The sequence below is a fragment of the Choloepus didactylus genome, chromosome 5 (assembly GCF_015220235.1).
Source record: "Choloepus didactylus isolate mChoDid1 chromosome 5, mChoDid1.pri, whole genome shotgun sequence".
Classification (NCBI taxonomy): Eukaryota; Metazoa; Chordata; class Mammalia; order Pilosa; family Megalonychidae; genus Choloepus; species Choloepus didactylus.
The window spans coordinates 148,794,694-148,815,552 of NC_051311.1; the positions used below are offsets into that span (position 1 = coordinate 148,794,694).

Below are 20,859 nucleotides of genomic sequence, written 5' to 3' on the forward strand. Positions count from 1 at the left end.
CAGAACGGACATAAACTTAGGCTAAGTGTAGCCTCAGTCCAGGTGGAGTCTATGAAGAAGCACACTGAATGACGATAAAGGTCTGAGGACCAATTACAGACAAACTCTAATTAGAGAAGAAGAAATTAAAGGGATAGAAAAAAAGACTCAAGCAGCAGCATGAAGGGCAGCCTCATGGTACCAGCGTGCGCTGCTCTCGGATTCTCTCCGCCAATCATTTCCTTACAGCAAATACCCTATTTATCCTGACCTGCTGTCCGTCCACTGCTGTCCTGCATGTACTAAATGTTTAGGGGACAAAGTCCTTCTGAGGTTAATGAAAATGAAGGGGCTCACTGGTCTTGAGCTCTTTCTCTGGAGCATCCAGTCCAGACAATTTGCATTTGTAGAAGAGTCCTGTCCTGACTACACTTTCGTGGTCTGAATAAAGATAAGTGTGTATTTATACTCCTTACAGCAATTTATTACTAAAACTATGAAATTGCTTATCCATAAATCAATTTCATACTTGGAAATTTACTGACACTTTAAAATACCATTTAAAAGTTTCAAACAGAATCACCCTCCTTTATCTCATCTGTCTGAGAATGCCTGAGAATATGTTTGTCTCAATCCGCAAAGAGTTTGCAGTTTGAAGGCTCACCCGAGGTGTTCAATATTGTAGCCACTTGCTATATGTGGCTATTTGAATTTAGTTTAATTACAACTAAACAGAATTAAAAATTCAGTTCCTCAGCTGCATTAGTTGCATTCAAACGCTCAGTGGCCAAAGGTGGCTAGTGGCTACCGTGGACACTACAAATTATAGAACTTTTCCATCATCACAGAAAGTTCCACAGGATGGTGCCTCTTGTATGATACTATCAAACTGAAAATTCATGTGGGAAGAAGTTTCTAAAAGCAAGCTGAAAGTCAAGAATGGTATGGAATGCAAGCAGACATAAGTCACTAAGCTCAAAGATAATGTGAGTCTCTTACAATTGAATTTCAGAGATTTTGTAAATGTTTTACAATTAATTTCTAATAGAATCTTAAAATTACCTACTCACAAATGAGAAAGTAAAGATTTTATAAATCTCTAGAAATTTTGAATAAAATGTAAAAAGAATTTCTAGTACTTAGGATTTTTCTATTAATGACACAAATGAGGCATAAAAGCACATTTCCTTATTTTAGATTCTTGACTGTTCCCGGACAATAGTGCTCCATCTAGAGGAAAGAGAAGAAAAATGGAGATTTTAAAGCCAACACACACAATACATACACATGGAAAAGAAGAGTAGCAAAAATAAAAGTGAAAAGACAGAACATGACTAAAAAATGATGCAATATATTTTAATTCTCCTTTTCCTGATTTGGTATAAAGGTAAGGAACAGATTCAGAAATTTCTGGGGTAACTAACAGGAACCTCATCAATGGTGAATTAAATAATGATTTCTACCTATCCTTGTCCCTGGAATCTTTTATCCAATCTTCTCTTTAAAATTATTTAGTGAAAATCTATATACTTTGCATCTCCCAGTTTTATTCCTCCAAATTCATAAATACTGCCACCTTGTGAATGCCATCAGATATGGGAGAGATCATAAACTCAGGCATAAATGTGCCAAAGCTACACAGCTCCTACTCTGCTTTTAACACTCTAGGCATAAGCATCAAATTGGCAAAATGAAAACTAGTGCCTGGTAAGCACATTGGGCAAAGAAAGGACAGTTTAACAGTATAAAAAAAAAACAACCCTTGTTTTTCATGAATCTTGCAATACTAAGAGATATCTTTATTATTACTGTTGTTAGTAGTTTAACTTTTTAAAATTGAAAAGTGATTCTTTCTTAGAGTGGGAAGAACAAGGGATCCGAAGTCAAAGATCCAGGTTCCAAGCCTTGGCCCCTCAACCTATCAGCTGAGCTCTCTGGCCAGTTTCTGTCAACTTTCTAAAGCTCAGCTCATCATGAGTAAAATGACTCTACCCGCCCAACTGCACTTTTGTATAGATTAAATGAAATGAGGTACATAAAAGCATACCACATAGTATAAAAGCACTACAGAAATATACAAGATTTTTAAAAAATTGCTGTAGATGTTTTCAATTCCTGTAAAATCTCCATCTCTCTTAGAATGAAAAATTTTCATAAACATTTATGATTAATTTTTGATTTTAAGAACTGTGGTGATTTTAAATTACAAACTCAGGCCTTTGATAACTATGTCCCTAAAGGGCTTCTGATGTAATGTCAGGGTCTCTACAAAATTTTTGGTCAAATACTATTGATTGTGGGATTTCAATCAATTCAAAAGTAAGGCTGACAAGGATTCTTGGAGACCTCAACCAACAGCCAATTTGAAATCTCCCACCTCTCCACAGTTAACCAAATCTAGCCAAGGCAGACAACTAGAAATGGGGAAGATATAACCGCTATTCTGGCGGAAATGATTTATCAACAATAGTGGGGCAATATGCTCTGAATAATGCCTCTGAAAACTTAAAGGACACTGACATTTTAAGGTTCTTAACTATACATTCAGTATAAAAGGAGACCACATTTTCTGAGCTTCTCTTTAGGCAATAAAAGGCCAAACTACATTCCATGACCTTCACTTCACTGCTAGCACACTTGAGATACATTTAATGGGGTAAAAATCGACTCATATTCATGAATTGGTATATATGGTATCATCTTCATCTTATGAGTAAACGTAAAAGGAATCTGTTTCTAAGATGATTAACTGTAAATAAAATTCTTGTTCCTAAGGAAAAAGGAATGAGATTTTTCATCCTTTAAGATATCTCCTTTAAGATAGCTTTGGGTATCTGAGCAAGAAGAGAGTGATGTGTTTTTGTTTCCTTTTTAAAAAAATAAACAGATTTCCCACAATGGATTGACATAATCTGTTACAAAGAAGTCTTAATGACCTGTAACATGAAAGCCCATTTAAGGAATTCTAAAAATGTGGATTATTACTTTGATATTTTATAATGGTCTGTTTCCACCATTACCCTCTCTAAACCATTCTGTTCAAAATTCTCTTGCAGTGGAAAACATGAGAGAATTTAAAAAACAAACAGTGTTTAAAACATAACTGGTTTCAGGGTGGTTGCATTGTCTTCATTTGTATGTAATTTGTTGTTTTCAGAGGAACAGGTCTATTATGCAAATACTCTAAGCAGGTCCCATGAATTAGAAGAACCATGTATAGGACTGCAATTTTCTTCCTTTTGGGTACAGCAGTGGGCCTTCTGCTGAGCAGTGCTAAACTTGGACACCTTTCAGTCAGCTGGGTTGACAGTGTGTGAGAAGCATGGACATGCAGGCTGGACGGCACCTCTGCCTCTTGTGTTTAACATGTGAGAAGAATGAGCGAGGGATGGTGTGCCGGTTTGAATGTATTATGTCCCCTATAATGCCATTATCTTTGATGTAATCTTGTGTGGACAGACACATCAGTGTTGATTAGACTGTAATTCTTTGAGTGCTTCTATGGAGATGTGCCCCACCCAACTGTAGGTGATGACTCTGGATAATTTCCATGGAGGTGTTGGCCCTGCCCATTCAGGGTGGGTATAAATTAGATCACTGGAGCCATATAAATGAGCTGAAAAACAGAAGGAACTCAGTGCAGCTGAGAGTGACATTTTGAAGAGGAGCCACAGTCAAGAGGGACACTTAGAGGAACGCACAGAAGCTGAGAGAGGAGCTGCAAATGAGAGACAGTTTGGAGACAACTGTTGAAAGCAGACTCTTGCTCCAGAGATGCTAAGAGAGGACAAACACTCCAAGAACAACTAGGAGTGACATTTTTGAGGAAGTGCAGCCTAGAGAGGAATGTCCTGGGAGAAAGCCATTTTGAAACCAGAACTTTGGAGCAGACACCAGCCACGTGCCTTTCCAGCTAACAGAGGTTTTCCGGACACCCTTGGACATCCTCCAGTGAAGGTACCTAATTGCTGGTGTGTTGCCTTGGACACTTTGTGGCCTTGTGAACGTGTAACCAAATAAACCCCCTTTTATAAAAGCAGGTCCATCTCTGGTGTTTTGCATTCCAGCAGCATTAGTAAACTAGAACAGATGACTGCAAGGCACCCACATGGCTTCGTCTGAGGAGTTCAACTGGAGACAGTCACTTGTTCTCCAGAGAAAACATTTCCTCAGAGTGTGAGAGGCAAACAGAAGATTCTCTCCTCTTTTAGATTATAAGATTCCATGGTCAGAGAAGAGGGGAATATCTGTTTATTTTTAGGGTAAGAGGATATATTCCCAAGTTTATTCTTGAGAATATATTCTAGGGCCCAAAATATAAAATGATAAAGCTTTTCTTAAATTAATATTCAGGCAAGATAATTTTGCATCAACTCTTGTAGACTTTAAAAATCCATTGAGTTGAAATTGGTTCCCAGTAAATCCAGTATATTTAAAGATAATCAAATAGGTTAAAGAAGCAACTTTTTGTGAGTATGCCTAAACTGTGAGCTATCAACCTCTTTATACATACCTCTCATGAATCAAACATGCTTTTTGTTTCTGTTGCTACACAAAGCTGACTAAAAGGTATTTGTTATCTGGCCATCTGAATTTAGTAGGACATCTGTAGATGTTAGCTAGCATTCCAGAGGGGGAACTGGGGGTAAGGGGAACTGCAGGAAACAATAGTGTCTGATGGTATCAGGAACTGTGGGAAACAAAACTGTTGGCTTTAAGACTACTCTGTTATCAGCACATACATAGTAAATATTAATTTATTTTGAAACAATGGTCTCATAAAATTTACTAGTCCATATATAGCCCTTACTATGATCTTATATATATTCACTTATTTATTAATTTACTCACAATGCAACAGTTTGTGTCAATTTGTGTTCAGTTCTGGGTTTACCAAAAATGAGCACGGATAAGCTTCTTGTTCTTGAAAAATTTATAGAATATTGGGTAAGAGAGACTAATAAATAGACAATTATAATGGAAAGCAATATGACAGAAAAATACAGAGAAACACATGATGGCTATTTCAAGCAGACAAGGTACAGGATCTAAGTTACTGACCTTGGCTTAGCAAACGTGGGTCCTGACTAGAACAACTGCTTTTCACTTCAGATATACTGTGTCTCTCTCCCTTGCTCTGGCTCTGTGGTTCCATTTTTATCCCAGTAACCTGACAGACTCCTGGTATCTTTTTTCCTTTATGGTTGATTATGATTTGAGGTCCTAGATTAAGCCTCTATTCCAATTAAACCTGCCACAGAAATGCTTGAGCTCTTCACCCAACTCTAATCAAACAGGACCTCCTTTTCTCATCAAAATGTTCCAGCAAAACCTACTGCCCTGAGAGCAACAGTCTTTCCTTGGAACAGGGATGGATGAATGGGGTCCAGAGAACCAGAATGCAAACAGGGGTACCAACAATGACAACTTCTTAACCTGAAAGGTACAGGTGGGGGAGTCGGTGACTTACCTTTTCAAGTGGGCAGTGGATACTATCTCGGAGAAATGGCAGCAAGTTTGGTCGATCATATTCAGCATAAAGGCTGATCTGTTTTTCATGGTAGCGTTGCCCCTTATGATGGTCCCTCTTGAAAAGCTTATGCAAATACTAAAAGGAGCAAAGGATAACCCGTGAATTTTTTTTTTAAAACAAAAATCAGTACCTGCTTAACACTGTTATTTTCAGTCCTGAAGAGCATCAGTGGAGAGACTGGGGAAGGAGCAATTTTCAAAAAGAACCTTTAGGTAGTGGAGAAGTACAAAGGAGAATGCCTTCGAGAAAGCAGGGAGATTCTGACGTCTTTCTGGAATGGCCCTGAGTGATCTGGCTCCACCACTTACCAAGGTGAGCTTGGGCAAGTCTCTGTGACTCTGTTTCCTTATCTACAAAAACTCCCTTGGGCTGTCATAAGGATTAAATGAGTTGCCATTTATAAATTACTAAGAGCCGTGCCTGGCATATACCAAGCACTACAGAAATGTTAATAATAGCAATAGAGTTAATATCATCATCATCGTCTGCTTCACTTCAAAACTAAAATGTTTGATAAATGGTCATCCTAGATCATAAAAAATTCTCTTCTTTTACACAAAAGGAGGTAGAGTCACATACAAGCATATGCTCTTAAAAACTCAAGTAGCAAGCACTAAATTAATTTTCATACATTCTTCATCTCCTTCTTGTTAACTCTTAGTACTGTGTTTGCAATGAAATGTTGCCTTTAATGGTGGCATCAAAAGCAAACCAGGTTAGGAGCAACAGGTGGAGATAGCAACTTGTGTTAATTTGCTGCCAGGCAGACAAGAGTAAAAACCAAGCAGATAACAGGTTCCTGAACTCTGAGCAAAAACTGATTCCTTATCTAGCTATCAGAAAAAGTTAAGACCTCAAAGAAAGTGAGTAATTCACTTTCTATTTACTCCCAAGGCAAGATTAAGTCTATCAATATATTACACAGAAAGTGAGAAGTTGATGTTCAATGTTTAGTTAAATCAAATGTAAACAAAACACCCACGACACTGGAGGAAGGAAGAGCTCAATCAGATCCACAGCCTAAAGTGCATGCATACCTGGGGTGCTTGTTTCGGGTTACTGGTTCATAATAAACAGAGCATTAGTCTGCCCCTGAAGCTGTGGTTATAAAGCTGATAGCTGATATTGGCTGTTGTACATATCCTCTACAGAAGCCAAACCATGACCTATGCACATTATGAAACCACTCCTCAGGCTGAAGGTTCATGTCTCCCTAAGGCAAGAAGGGGAGGTAAGAACGGGTAGACCAAGCCATGTGCCGAGCCGAGGAGCAGCTCCGCCATGCTGGACTGATGAAGGACCTCTGTCAGTCCCACCGGCACCGGGGTCAGTCCGTGAGCTGTGATACATGGGCCCGTTTCCCAGAGTGCAAACGAGATAGGGAGGCACTGTCATATCTGCCAGGCCGAATTTATAGAGACATTACACTGTCTGACAGGGCAGATGAGCCATTTTAGTGTGGGCCCTGCCACCATTTCACCACTGCACTAATCACGCTGCCACACAGATACCTACTGCCCACACTCCTGTCTCGTGGCTTAAGTAGGTCAGAAATCACTGCTTTATAAACAAATTCCCAAGGTGGCCAGCTTTGCAGAGACTTGCTTGGGTAAGCAGATAATCCTGAGAGTCCTAAGCATTAACAATATAGCGATAGTATCTGCACCACCCCTGAGGGGGGAGAAAAACGTGTCATATTCCTATCCTGGAGTATCAAACTGACTTTGAAAGCAAATGCTCTTGTCCCTGTTCCTCCTGGGGTGCAAGGAGGTGGGCAAAGATACAAGTGCACTCATGTTCACGACCCACAGTCCTCCTGGTACAATGCCTATTTTCACTGAAGCCTTTTCTTGTATATTTTTTAAAGGGCACAGAAAACATCTACTCTTGCTTTATCCCCACAATGACAGCAGTGCAGAGAATCAATTCAGCCTCCAGGGAAATCAAGAAAAATGGGCCTTGGTGACACAACAACCTAGACCATATGAGGGAAGTGAGATTAGCTAGTGTCAGGAGGAGGGAAAAAAACTGGGGCTCTGCTCCTTATCATTCTGGGGTCTTGGACACAGAACGGTTGTGGGATAATTCCTTGACATGAGAACTTGATGCCTGCATGGCACATACTGGGGTAGATACCAGCTTTCGCTGTAACTGATACCATAATTATATTTAATGGGAACTACAGAAGAAAGGTGCTTACTTCAAGCTACCATAAAATAACACAAAAATGCAAATGGTTACTTTTTTTGTTATTGTTGGTCACAATTCAATTGTGAGCCAACATTCAAATGCCTGATCCACAAGTAATCCCTCGCTTGAGATTCACAGCAGATGCTGCATTTTTAATAACTGCAGAATACCGTTTATGGTCAAATCTCCAATACAAACGTTAATCTCCTTGGGAGGCCACTCCAGTATCCTCAGACCAATACTGAAAGGTGACTCGCCACAACAGTCAATCAAAGGGGCAAAAGAAGAAGGCTGTCCTGCTCACCACATGCTGCAACTCTGGTCTATCTTCTAATTCTTCCACTACCTTTTTAATCTACAAGAAAAAAGAAAATTTAAAAGTAGAGCTATGGGGACACAAATACAGTTGCAAAATTATGTGATAAATGTCTCCCTTTCTCCCTTCTTTATGGCTATCCTCAACCCAGACATTCATCTGGTAACAAACAAAAGAACAAAAGATACTCACTGAAATTTTATCTTCATTGTCCAAAAGCATGTCAACAGCTTTCTGAAACATAAAAATTGCCACAATTATCACAGTTTGCCATGTAAGAAGACAACATTAAACACAAAGAATTGTAAGTGCTACCCCAGTTAAAGGAGGAGGGCTTATTTTCTATACTTAAGGAGGTCCTTAGCTTTAAAATGGCCTTTATGTGAGATATTAATAAAGGTGTGCACTTTCAAATATGTCTCAATCGGCGGCTTAGGAGTTTTGTACACCACTAAAATGGTGTCTTGCTACAGATACTAAATACAAAATATCTTGATGACACATAGTCCAGCCTCTGATGTCTCAGACCTTCCCCAGTTTCTCCATGACTCTAGGTGACAGAGAGCATCTCATCACCAGTCCCGCAAGAATGAGTGCTGCTTCTGGTCCCGACCCTTAACCAGCCACCCTATGAGACCCCAAATATAGGGAGCTGAAAAAAGGGTAGAGCCAGAAAAAGAAAAAGATCCTGAAGTTTCAGAACCATATAGAGCTTACAGGCTTTAGAATTTACAGTAACCGCCGTGAACATCCATGAAACAAACTGGGCACAGTGTTTGTAACAGGAGGTGGTGGGAAGACAGCCTACCAGGCCGAATCTCATGCAGACTACTTGGATCTTGACTTGATACTACCTAGCTATCTGTCCCAAAGGTTTTGGTGTGTTTTTTTGGCTCTGAAATATGAGGATGTTGGAATAGATTATCCCTAAAGTCTAATTAGAAAACTCTAAGATTTCTGACTTGGGTTCATAATCTTGAATAACAATTAGTTTCAGCTCATTCATCTTTTCTCCACAGCTACATATGCAAAATTTGACTCTCAAGACACATAGGTGGGGGGATGGGCATAAGGGGAGAAAGGCAATTAATTTTGATATAAGCATCTCATCCTCTTAATCATCTTCTGCCAGAGAAGCAGAACCTCTGCACCTGAGCTTCTTTGGAACTGCACTAATCCTTTGTAGATGTGTAGTCCCTGAAGACTTGATGGATTCAGCATTAACAAAGGGCTAAAACCATCTCTCAGAAAATGGTAGATTTAGCTACTGTCTAAATAAAATTTCATTTTGTGAAAACTAATATAACACATAACACTCCTAAATACAGTAAAATATAATTGAAAAATGCAAGTAGCTCCTTTGGAGCCCTCAGAATTCTGTTCTTTGCTTTATCTAAAATTCCAATTTTCTGAATAAGAACTACTGTGTTTAGAGAACCTCTTTATTTCCATCACCAGCACTTGTCATTAGTTTCCTTTGAAAACACAGCTTGTATCACTTTACACGAGCCACTGTGCACTGTGGAGTGCCAGGTCCCCCTCATTAGTTGTGAGCCACGATTCAAACTTGCTTGACAATAAAATAACACACTCCATATGTTCTTTGCCTGAGCATCAGCTGAGGCCAGTGGAAACTCTGCATGTTAAATGGGTGAATATTAAAGAATAAAACAGCAATAAATGGATCAAAAATTAAATCTACTTAAAATCTCAATTCCAGGACATACAATTAAGAGAGTAAAAGAGCCAAAGCATATGGCTTGTTTCTTTGTTTCTACAAATTATGACATGTTTTACTAAAACAATGCTTTACACACACATACACATGCACTATTTTTAAAGCTCCACATCAAATTAAGATTGTTTCCACAGGAAAGGGGTCCTGAATGCCAGCCCCAAGAACAACTAAACAACATCTAGTGAGGGTCAGAGTTCTAAGCATGATTGGCCTTAGTGAAGCTAGGTGAACCATTACCCCATCGAGTATTTGCAGATATGTTCAAACTATTAAAAAATTTGGAAGAGTAAAAATAACATCTCAGTATTAAAGTAAGAAGTGCATTACCTCTGAATCAAAATCCATTAATAAAACAATTTTATCCTTGATAGAACTGAAAAGATTATGCTTGTGGATCAATTGGAAAACATCTTTATGTCTTAACGTTAAGTATATTTCCAGGGCGTTGCCATAGTTTTTGTCATAGGTGTACCTGGTAACACAAAAGTTTTTACATTAATATTCATCAACAATTCTAATAAAAAAAAAGCAATCCATCTAGATCATGTTCTATAAGATTAAAAACTGAAAATCTGAGAGAGAACCTGAAAATCTAGACAGAAAAATGAATTCTATTTGGGAAAATATTCCTTGGGATTTAATTATACATGACCAACAAGTATTTCTTTCTCAAAATCTTATCTCCTGTCTCATCCCAATTTTTGAAAATTTACAATACTCGAGTCATAAAAATTCTCTCTACTGGGGGCTCTGTTTTAAATTTTTTACAGAAATCCACATGTCTGGTAAAGAATCTATGATCCAAAATGAAAGAAATCCTCATCTAGTAATAGAAAAATCAAGTTAAAATTCTTACAAACAGTACTCAGCAGAAAACTGGACTATATTCCAAAAGTTCATTTGTAAGGCTGTATAAAATTGAAATGTGATTCCTCCACTGAAACCATGTTTTCCACATTGATTATGGCTCCTTGAAGCCACATGAACCTAAAGTGTACTGTAAGTCCACTATTCACAGCCCTACAGGAGCCAAGGAACACACAGAACATGTTTCCAAGAGAAACTGATTAGTATTCTGACTCAGAACGCAGCAAACACAACTCCCTGTGAAGAAAGTCTTAAACAGTCCTGAATTCTAGATCGATCTGATGTAACTTCCTCAGTCTTGGGCAAAAGATGTAGGAAGATGGGAGAGGGGTGGTCTGAGGTTGTGGGGGTGCAGACAAGGGTTGAGGCAGGAACACTCTTCTTGAGTAAACCTGCAGCATGCTTCTTGTTTCACTACACAGAGCTCCTGGAGGCAGGAGTGTATCTTGGCTATCCCCATTATCACTGGCATCTAGCACAAAGCCTGGGTCCCTGAAGTTGCCCAATAAATACAGAACACATTGACTACACCTTCTATCTTCCGAGCCCTGACTCTGTGTCAGCCGCAGTGCTTAGTCCTTTATGATGACATCTCATTTAAACCTGAAAATAATCCCAGAAGGAACTGACACTGGTAATTTTACAGATTTGGAATCTGAGGTTTGAGAAATTCACTAACTTGCAGATCCAAGAGTAACAGATCCAGAGCCTCACTCTCTGGGAAACCATGTGGCTTAAGTGGTCTTAAGACCTAACACGCTCCCTCCCCTACAGCAGTTGCTACTGATTGGGCTTTCCCTCCTCTGTGCCACAGATCCCATTAGAATAGCACAGTTTCATGCCTTTTCCTTATCTTCTAGTTTGAGGTTTATAGAAGGTTTCTTACTAACAGTGAATATGTCTCTTTCCCATTCAGAGTTGGCTGACTCTAGAATATAAAAAACTTTTAATGTACTTTGACATGGAAAAAGCAATACTAAAATATACTCACAATTCGGCCAGGGTTTTCAGTAAGGTCCTGTTATGACTATCCTTCTTCAGGTGATCCCGAACTGCTTGAACTATGACTGAATTGTTATATAGATCTCCAGGCCACTCTCGGATCAATGTGGCAAAACCCTAACCAGGAAGAAAAACAGAAGAACATTCTTTAAATAGGATAACAATGCAGATAGTTTAAACAATGCTTAAAAGTATTCATACAACAGACCAAATAATTTTATGTTTAAAATTTCAGTCAATAATCATTTCATCAGTTTTTAAAATATGGGTTTTAAGGGTAGCAAATGGAGATAGGAAGAATTACTGCATGATAATCTCTAACATTCCTGGGAAGTAGGTGGTACCAGCCACTACATTTTATCAAGTGCACAACTAAGAAAGCAATCGTTCCTTCCGTGAAGTCCCTTTGCATAGTTTAGATTCGACATGTTCCCTCCTCATTCTGGACTAACTATAAAATTTACATGGCATCTTTAACATCTTAAAGATATTACTGAAGTCAGTTGCTCTCCTCATCACCTTCTATGTACCTCAGGTCTGGGCTGATGTGTAATTGGCCATGTGGTCGTATACTGCACATCCAGGATAACTGTACATGGTGGGCCTGCTCCGGACTAAGTTGCTCCTACAGTGAAATCGTCTTTTGTGGGTTCATAGGTAATCTACTCAGGAGATCCTGGCATCCTACCTTTAACTAGTTTCCATCTTTGTCCTCTTTCTACTCTGGCTCTCAATTCCAGTTTTGTTTTGGGATTTGGGACTTTGGCGCCAGTCTTATTTCCTAGATTTCATCCTGACTATTTCTGAATCTAAAATTTTGGGGTTCTGAGAGATAACTTTAGATCTCTTGATCAGATCCTGTTTCCCTTGATCTCATTTCTGTGTAGCCTCAGACCTCCTGATCCTCGACTTTAACCCCTGGGGTTTATAACTTGAAGTACAGTGAAGCGGTTTACTTATTGATCCTTGACAACTTTCAGGAAAAAAAAAAACTTAGAAGTATTCAAAAGACAGCAAACAGAAGTAAAAATGTTCATGTTATTGAAAAAAAATTATATGATTAATATCAAGTGATAATTCAAATATTGCCTTAAACAACTTTGGATTTATTTCAATGATATTTGGAAGTGAAAATAATCTGGTATAAGTTGCTTCTGTAAAGCAGCAGTTTTGGTAAAAAATCACAAAAGAATCAGGAATATAGTCTCCACTGAAGTTCCACCCATTTTTTTTAACTAAAGTAACCCTAGGCAGGATGGCAAGAGATCGAAACAACAGACTATTCATTGTCTCTTTCAAATTGCAACCTTACTACCTATTAACATGATTATATATTGACTTTAGGGAGTTGGGGAGGAGATTTACAAGTAAAGATGACACGTTACATAACTACTAAATCAGAACATTAAAATGTTTTCTGAAACAAACTGATACATTGGATCAAGTTTCTGTCTTCTTAAGACTGGTAAAGAAATCCCAAAAGATTTCCACCTCAATACTGACAGATCCCAACAATCCCCAAATCAGGAATAACACTGTTCATGGAAGAAGAAAGCTTGGTTCTATTTACTCTTTTCCCTAACCCTGCAATGGCCTCACAGTATTGCCAACTTCTAATGTAAAGCAAGACAAAACGACTGGTCATACTGTGTGATTAAAAAAAAAATGACAACTCAAACATAAACAGAAATGAACATTTATTATATTCCACTTTAGGCTTTTCTCTGTTAGCTAAGAAATACTGATGAAATCAACCCTGTGACCATGATTATTAATTAGAGGACAAAGTCATTAGGGAGATGACATGATAAAATTAGTACCCCTTATAATGAGTAAAAGGTTAAAAAGTTTTCATTGAAAACTATTTTTCGATTTTCATTGAATGAAATGCCATAGAAATCATATCATTTTTAATATACATTTGCCATTATTAGAAACAAAGCCTGACTAAAACGTTTCTGTTAGGTTATAAATTAAAAGGCAGGGCCATATGTGTTTGGTTAGAACCTTACAGAAAAGTCAAAGGGCATCATTAATTCTAAGAAAACATAGTTACTTCATAATTTTTTAGGACAATGAGTAAATTCAGAAGTCAGTATTACAGAGAAGCATCGTTTATTACTTTTTTAATCTTGAGTGTTCTGTATAGCAGCACAAAATTTTCATCTTTATGACATGTGATTAAAAAGTGCTGTTATTCAATACTGCTATCTGATCAATTATATGACAATTTAATTCAAAATTAAACATTATACTAAGAATACTGGAAGCTAAAATATGAATTTCTTATGAGTGCTAATGAAAATAAAAACAATTATTTACAGCCTTAATAGTACTGGCCAGGTGGACATCCTAAAACACTCAGGAGAAAACATCTACAAGCTTTAACTTTTTTAAATTTTAATTTTACTGACTGTTCACATACCATACAATCATCCAAAAGATCCAAACTACACAATCAATTGCCCATGGTATTATCATACAGCTGTGCATACATCACCACAATTAATTTTTTTAAAATTTTTAGAACATTTTCATTACTCCAGAAAAGAAATAAAGACAAAAAAGAAACCTCAAATCCTCCCATACCCCTAACCACCCCCCTCCCCATTACTGACTCATAGTATTGGTATAGTGCATTTATTACTGTTGATGAAAGACTGTTAAAATACTACTAACTGTAGTACATAGTTTGCAATAGGTATATTTTTCCCCTATATACCCCTCTATTATTAACTTCTAGTTATAGTGTCATACATTTGTTCTAGTTCATGAAAGAGATTTCTAATATTTGTACAGTTAATCATGAACATTGTCCACCATAAGATTCACTGTTTCATATACACTGCCATATTTTAAACTTCAATTTCCTTCTAATGACATATGAGCTTACCCTTTCCACCAAATTCACAGACCATTCAGCACTGTTAGTCATTCTCACAATAATGTGCTACCATCACCTCGTCCATTTCCAAACACTTAAGCTCAACCTAGTTAAACATTCTGCTCACAATAAGCAACCGCTCCTCATTCTTTAGCCTTGTTCTATATCCTGGTAACTTGTATTTCATGTCTATGAGTTTACAAATTATAATTAGTTCTTATCAGTGAGACCATACAATATTTGTCCTTATGTATCTGACTTATTTCACTCAATATAGTGCCCTCAAGGTTTCTTCACCAACCAGTTTCTTTTTTTAAAGACGGTTTTGTTCACCCACCATACATTCTGTCATAAGTAAATAATCGATGGTTCCCTGTATAATCACGTATTTATGCATTCACCACCATCACCACTGTCTATATAAGTACATCTCCATTTCTTCCAAAAAGGAGGAAGAGTCAAAGAAGGTAGAAAGACAAAAGAAAGAAAGAAAAAAAAATAGTTAAAAAGCAACAAAAGGAAAGTACAATAAAAGAGTCAGACAATATCACCAATGCCAAGAGTCCCATAGCCCTCCCATATATCCTCCCCTTACAGGCATTTAGCTTTGGTATATTGTCTTTGTTACATTAAAGGAAGCATAATACAATGTTTCTGTTAACTATAGTCTCTAGTTTGCATTGACTGTACTTTTTCCTCAATACCACCCCATTTTTAACACCTTGCAAGGTTGACATTCATCTGTTCTCCCTCAAGTAAAAACATATTTGTACATTTTATCACAATTGTTGAGCACTCTAGGTTTTAATGAGTTATAGGCCTAGTCTTTATCTTTCCTCTTTCCTTCTGGTGTCCCACATGCTCCTAACTTTCCTCTTTCAACCATACTCACAGTCATCTTTGTTCAGTGTACTTACATTGTTGTGCTACCATCACCCAAAATGTGTTCAAAACCTCTCACTCCTGTGAGAGAGCACTATTTGTCTGTAGTGCTCCCTTTAGTATTACCTGTAGAGCAGGTATCTTGTTCACAAACTTTGTTATTGTCTATTTTTCAGAGTTTTGCTGGATATAGGATTCTTGGCGGTTTTTCTCTTTCAGTATCTTAAATATATCACACCACTTCCTTCTTACCTCCATGGTTTCTGCTGAGAAACTTGCACATAGTCTTGTCAAGCTTCCTTTGTATGTTATGGATCGCTTTTCTTTGGCTGCTTTCAGGATTCTCTCTTTGTCTTTGACGTTTGATAATCTGATTATTTAGTGTCTTCGTGTAGGCATATTCAGATCTATTCTGTTTGGGGTACACTGTACTTCTTGGATCTGTAATTTTATGTCTTTCATAAGAGATGGGAAATTTTCATTGATTATTTCCTCTATTATTGCTTCTGCCCCTTTTCCCTTCTCCTTCTGGAATACCCATGACACGTACCTTCATGCACTTCATGTTATCATTCAATTTCCTGAGATGTTGCTCATATTTTTCCATTCTTTTCCTTATCTGTTCTTTTGTGTATAGGATTTCAGGTTTCTGGTTCTCCAGTTTCTGAGTGTTTTCTTCTGCCTCTTGAGAGCTGCTGTTGTATGTCTCCACTGTGTTTTTCATCTCTTGTTTTGTGCCTTTCATTTTCCTCTAGCCGTTGTGCTTTTCCTAACCTGCCCAGTAGGTGACACCTGTCAGCCTGTTGCTCCCAACTGACTAAGGAGGTGTGGCTCCTTTAGTTCTCAGCTTAGGTTGTTTCTGGTTTAATTGTTTCCCCCAAGGCCCTGGGATCTGAGTTCTGAAGGGAAGGCCGGCACTAGAGCTGGACCCTACCTCCTTCCTCTTACGGAAGATACACCCCTTCGGGAGTTATTTTCTGCATTTGAATTGCTCCCTTGTCTCTCTGACTCTGCTATCTCCACCCCTGTCTGGGTCAGAGTGCTGCGAACTGAAAATGGCTAAGGCTCTCTCCACTGAGCCACTCAGGTTGAGAGAGAAAGGAAAAGGGAAAGAAAGCCCTTTTCAGAGCCACTGCACAACACCCCAGTTTTGCCTGTCAGTCAGAGAGAGCACCTGGTATTCTGGGCTCCCTTTCCTGGGACACAGGTTTGTTCTGGCTCTTCAAGGTAAGTGATCATTAAAAGCCTCTGTCTGCTTGTTAGGTTGTCTATGTTTGTAGCTTTTATTCAGCACTCCACATTTTTTAATTAAAACCCCAGATGAAACTGGGCTGAGCTGTATTTGCTCGCTCTGGGACTGCTGCTTTCTCCTACAGCAAGGTTTTGCACCTCAGCCTGCCCTAGGGGGAGGGGGCTCCTGGCACAGTTCTGCAGTTTTTACTCAGAGATTTTATGCTGCGATCTCAGCCATTCCACCCAATCCAAGTTGGTGTACGATGTGTGGACAGTCACAGTTGTCCCCCAGCAGTTATTCCAGATTATTTACTAGTTGTTCCTGGTTGTATATTAGTTGCTCCAGGGGACTAACTAAATTCCACTACTCTCTATGCTGCCATCTTGTCACTTCCCGCTATAAGCTCTAACTTTAAGTCACGTTCATGTCTTAGACTGTGCTTATTTCTTTCAGTCTCAGTCAGAAGTGTTCCAGATATGAATCAATAGGATAATTTTGATGACTACAGGATTTAAAACAGTTACTTGAAAAAATAAGGGTTGAATCCTAAAAATTCTGTTTTTAGGCTTAGATTATGTTACTTCAAAAATAGGAAAAGTACAATACTCTTCAGAAATTCTAAATAAACTTCTTACTCCTTTCCATCATTTTCATAGAACACTCATAAATTTCTCTCTTCTGGAAAGATATAGAAATGAATATTGGTGACAGCTACTCCGTGTACTCAGAACATACCAGGAAAGTCTATTTCTTCACTAAAGAACCCTCTTCCAAAAACTATGGCCAGTAATGACCTCTCTCTTCTTACATTTTCTATAGAACTTATTGCTCTCCTCTCTCTCATTTACTTTGCAGTTGCTTAAAGCATATTAATATGGTCCTCCAGTTTCTAACTCTTTGAAGACTAGGACAGTGTTTGCTGTTTCTCTTGGATCCAACCGAGTATTTGGTCCAGTGCTAGATCTTGGTGTGCTCCAAAAATCTGCTGAATTGAATAGGAAATGAATAGGAACCATGCCTCTAGCCTGTGCCCAGAACTAATACCATAAAGTTTTAATAGATCTAGAAATGAGTAGGTCCGTGCCATTAGAGAAGACTAGGGTATGATACTATAATACAGACTAGTTAGAGAGGATGAGAAAACTCCATCCTCATTAGTATGGAAGGTTCACATTCCCCTCTGATAGGTACAATGTTCAACTAATTCATGCTAAATCTCTTTCACATAATTAATTCACCTAATCTGTTCCATGCTAAGGATATTAAGCTTATAAGAATAAAGGAATTATATAGGTCAGCATCAAGATGCTTGGCTCTTATGTACCCAGGAATAGCTGGTTGATGAAAACGGAAAAAAATTTTGGGTTATCAGAATAAGAGACCATGATCTAAAGGCCTTTTGGATCTTAGTATCTAAAATCATCTCAGAGTTAAAAACAAGTGTTTGCCATATTACCCTCTCCTCAAATTAAATCACTTATTGGTCAAAAAGCAACTTAGGAAGGTGTTTAGCACTGAGAAGGCACCCAAAACACATGAGTCCCTTTTCTTGCTTTCCCTTTAGGCTGACTGCTTCTTTCTGTGTCTGTGTATTAACGTTTTTGAAAATCACCTCATGTTCCTCTTGGAAAGAGGCAAATTATAAAGTCTTCCTATCCTGAAAACATAACACTGTAATATAAAAAAAGCAATTACAACCCGCAGCACACTACGAAGCACCAAAACAGAAAAAACATCACTGGGTAAGTCCCTGAGCTTTACAAGGAGCTGAAGATTGTTACTAACTTTGAAGAGACCAAGACGATTGGGCAGGAGCTGGAGAACAGTGGCCTGAGGTCCACACGCTACATCTCCTGGTTTATTTCATAATTATGAAGTCACAGCTTTGAAGGAAAGCCCACCAGTCTTCCTAGAATCTATCGACCAGAAACCCCATTTCATTCTCTGGTTAAAAAGGGAAGCAGACCGAGTCTTAAGCCACAACCCTTTGTTCATAGCCTATCACAGAACAGTTGGTATATCATACAAAAATTTATGCTTATATCAGGATTTCTTAACTTCAGCACTTTCGACATTTTAGGGACAGGTAACTCTCTATTGTGGGGGCTTTCCTGTGCACTGTAGGATGTTCAGCAGAATCTCTGACTTCTACCCACTGAATGCCAGTGGCAGTCCCCCAGTTGTGACAATAAAAATGATCTCCAGACATTGCCAAGTGACCTCTGGGGGCAAAACTGGCCCCAGATAAGAACCATTGATTTACATGCTTGGCTGTGACACAGACCATGGGCAACTCAACTGAACAGGCATCATTTCATTCACATTTGTGTATCTAGTGCCTAGCACATTCCTGGAGTATAATAGACACTAAACAGAACAAATCTTGTTAAATTAACAAACTTTAAAAACTATAATTCACCTTGGGTGCTTGCAAACACTAAATTTAAGTTCAAGTCCTGGCAGGACTATTTATTAAACATATGGCTTTGGGCAAGCTATTTGATTTCTTTAGTTTTTGGTTTCTTCATCTATAAAATTGGAATATTACTACTTCTCTCTCAGTGTTTAGAATATAATATGATGATATGCATGTAAAAATGCACAGAGTATAGTAGACAAACAAAACATGTACTACCTTTCTCTTAGTATTATGTATGATGTACTATCTTTCTCCAGTAAGCAAGCAGATCATTTTCTAATTTTCTTCCTCACTCCTTCTCCCAATTTCTCTTTAATGTTCCTTTGGTGAAGTTATAACTGAGCCTCATGTTGTAGAACGTGCTAAATTCTTTAAGGGTAGTATAAGTACCAAGAACAGCTGCCATTCTCTTTATGAAATCCACAAAACCACACTTCCCTGTTTTCTTTAGTTTTCTCAAGGAGGTAACATTAAGGAATCCTTTAAAACCATTAAGAATGTATAGAGATTAGGGATTTTTCACTGTCTCCACAAACACTGGTTATCATCAGAGTTTATCTACCTTATCTTCATCTATTGCATGCACACTGCAAATCTGTCTCCTTTAAAGCAAGTATTCCATTGTATAATTTCTAGATTTCTTAACATTTTCCCATTGAGAACAAGTACATATTACCATGCCAGAATTCCATACCTCATAATCACTTTCCAAAAATTCATGTAATATCATTTCATAGATGAGTGGTTTCAAAACTGGATCCCCTCTTGGCAAATAAGGACTAATAGCCTAGGGAAGGAAAAGGAAAAAAATATCCTTTAAAAAGTGGCAAAACGAAACTACATTCCAATTACTCACAAAACATAAACATATTTTTACTTTTAAAATTTAAGGCAGCAGAGTACTTAGAAAACTAGAATGATGATAACAGTCAAAAAAACTACTTTTTGACACATAACACTATATTTTAAAAAGTGTAAATGTACATATGAAGAACAAAAAAATTGCCTCGGTCAACCTTTACCCTGATGAATTAATGAAAATCGAAATAACAGGCAGGACAAGATCATAGAGATTATAAAAGTCAACTTCACGTAAAAAAGGAGTATAGGTCCTTTATCTTTCTTTCTCTAAACCAGAGCATTTCAATTCTTTTAAAAAAATACAATTATCTTTTGAAATTAGGGGGAAATACAGCTTGTATCCACCTTTGGATATTATCAGTGCTGTGTTAAAATCAAATTTCCAAATACTGCTAAATAACTCTGCAGTGTACTACACACCAAACATTATGCTTTGCAGTGGGGACACAGAGCTAGGGGCTTCATCCCTAAGGAGCTCACAGCCCCAGAGGGAAAATGGACAGATATTTCAACATATAATTGTGAAATTACATGATAAGTGTTAGAAGGGAGGGGTTAAAGTGCTGTGGTGAGCAGAGGAGAATCTTGCATACTGAAGCAGTTGGAAAGTATTAATCATATATGCCCTAGGGCTATAAGGCCAGAGAATAAGGGGGATAGCACCTTTGGCAGGGGAAACAACACAAAAACACAGAGCTGTGAGCGTGCTTTTTGTGTAGTGAGCATGCTTTCTGTGTAGTGAGTGTCCTTTTTGTGTTTGGGGAAGTCGGGAGGCTCAGAGATATGAGATGAGGTCCCTGAAAGGGGCGGAAGCTGAGTGGGAAGGTGGAAGTGGGATCATAGAAGGACTTCAGATTTTTCCAAAGGGCAGCAGTGAAGCAACAATGATTAGGGAAGGGAGAATACCAGATTTACTTTATAAAAAGCTAACTCGGTGTGGGATTTGCCCGTAGA

The 20,859-nt window shown here is 38.1% G+C and overlaps 1 protein-coding gene across 5 annotated transcripts in view; it reads right to left on the reverse strand.

The window, feature by feature from the left end:
• The window catches only part of VPS41 (VPS41 subunit of HOPS complex), a 194,022-nt gene that overhangs the window by 31,410 nt on the left and 141,753 nt on the right, over positions 1-20,859 (reverse strand). For all 5 annotated transcript variants that reach the window (XM_037837118.1, XM_037837116.1, XM_037837117.1 and 2 more), the window contains 6 exons: positions 19,739-19,831; positions 11,615-11,742; positions 10,084-10,228; positions 8,211-8,252; positions 8,007-8,057; positions 5,450-5,587 (listed from right to left, as the gene is read on the reverse strand). In XM_037837118.1, the coding sequence (XP_037693046.1) occupies positions 5,450-5,587; positions 8,007-8,057; positions 8,211-8,252; positions 10,084-10,228; positions 11,615-11,742; positions 19,739-19,831 (597 nt within the window). The remainder of the gene's footprint in view (positions 1-5,449; positions 5,588-8,006; positions 8,058-8,210; positions 8,253-10,083; positions 10,229-11,614; positions 11,743-19,738; positions 19,832-20,859) is intronic.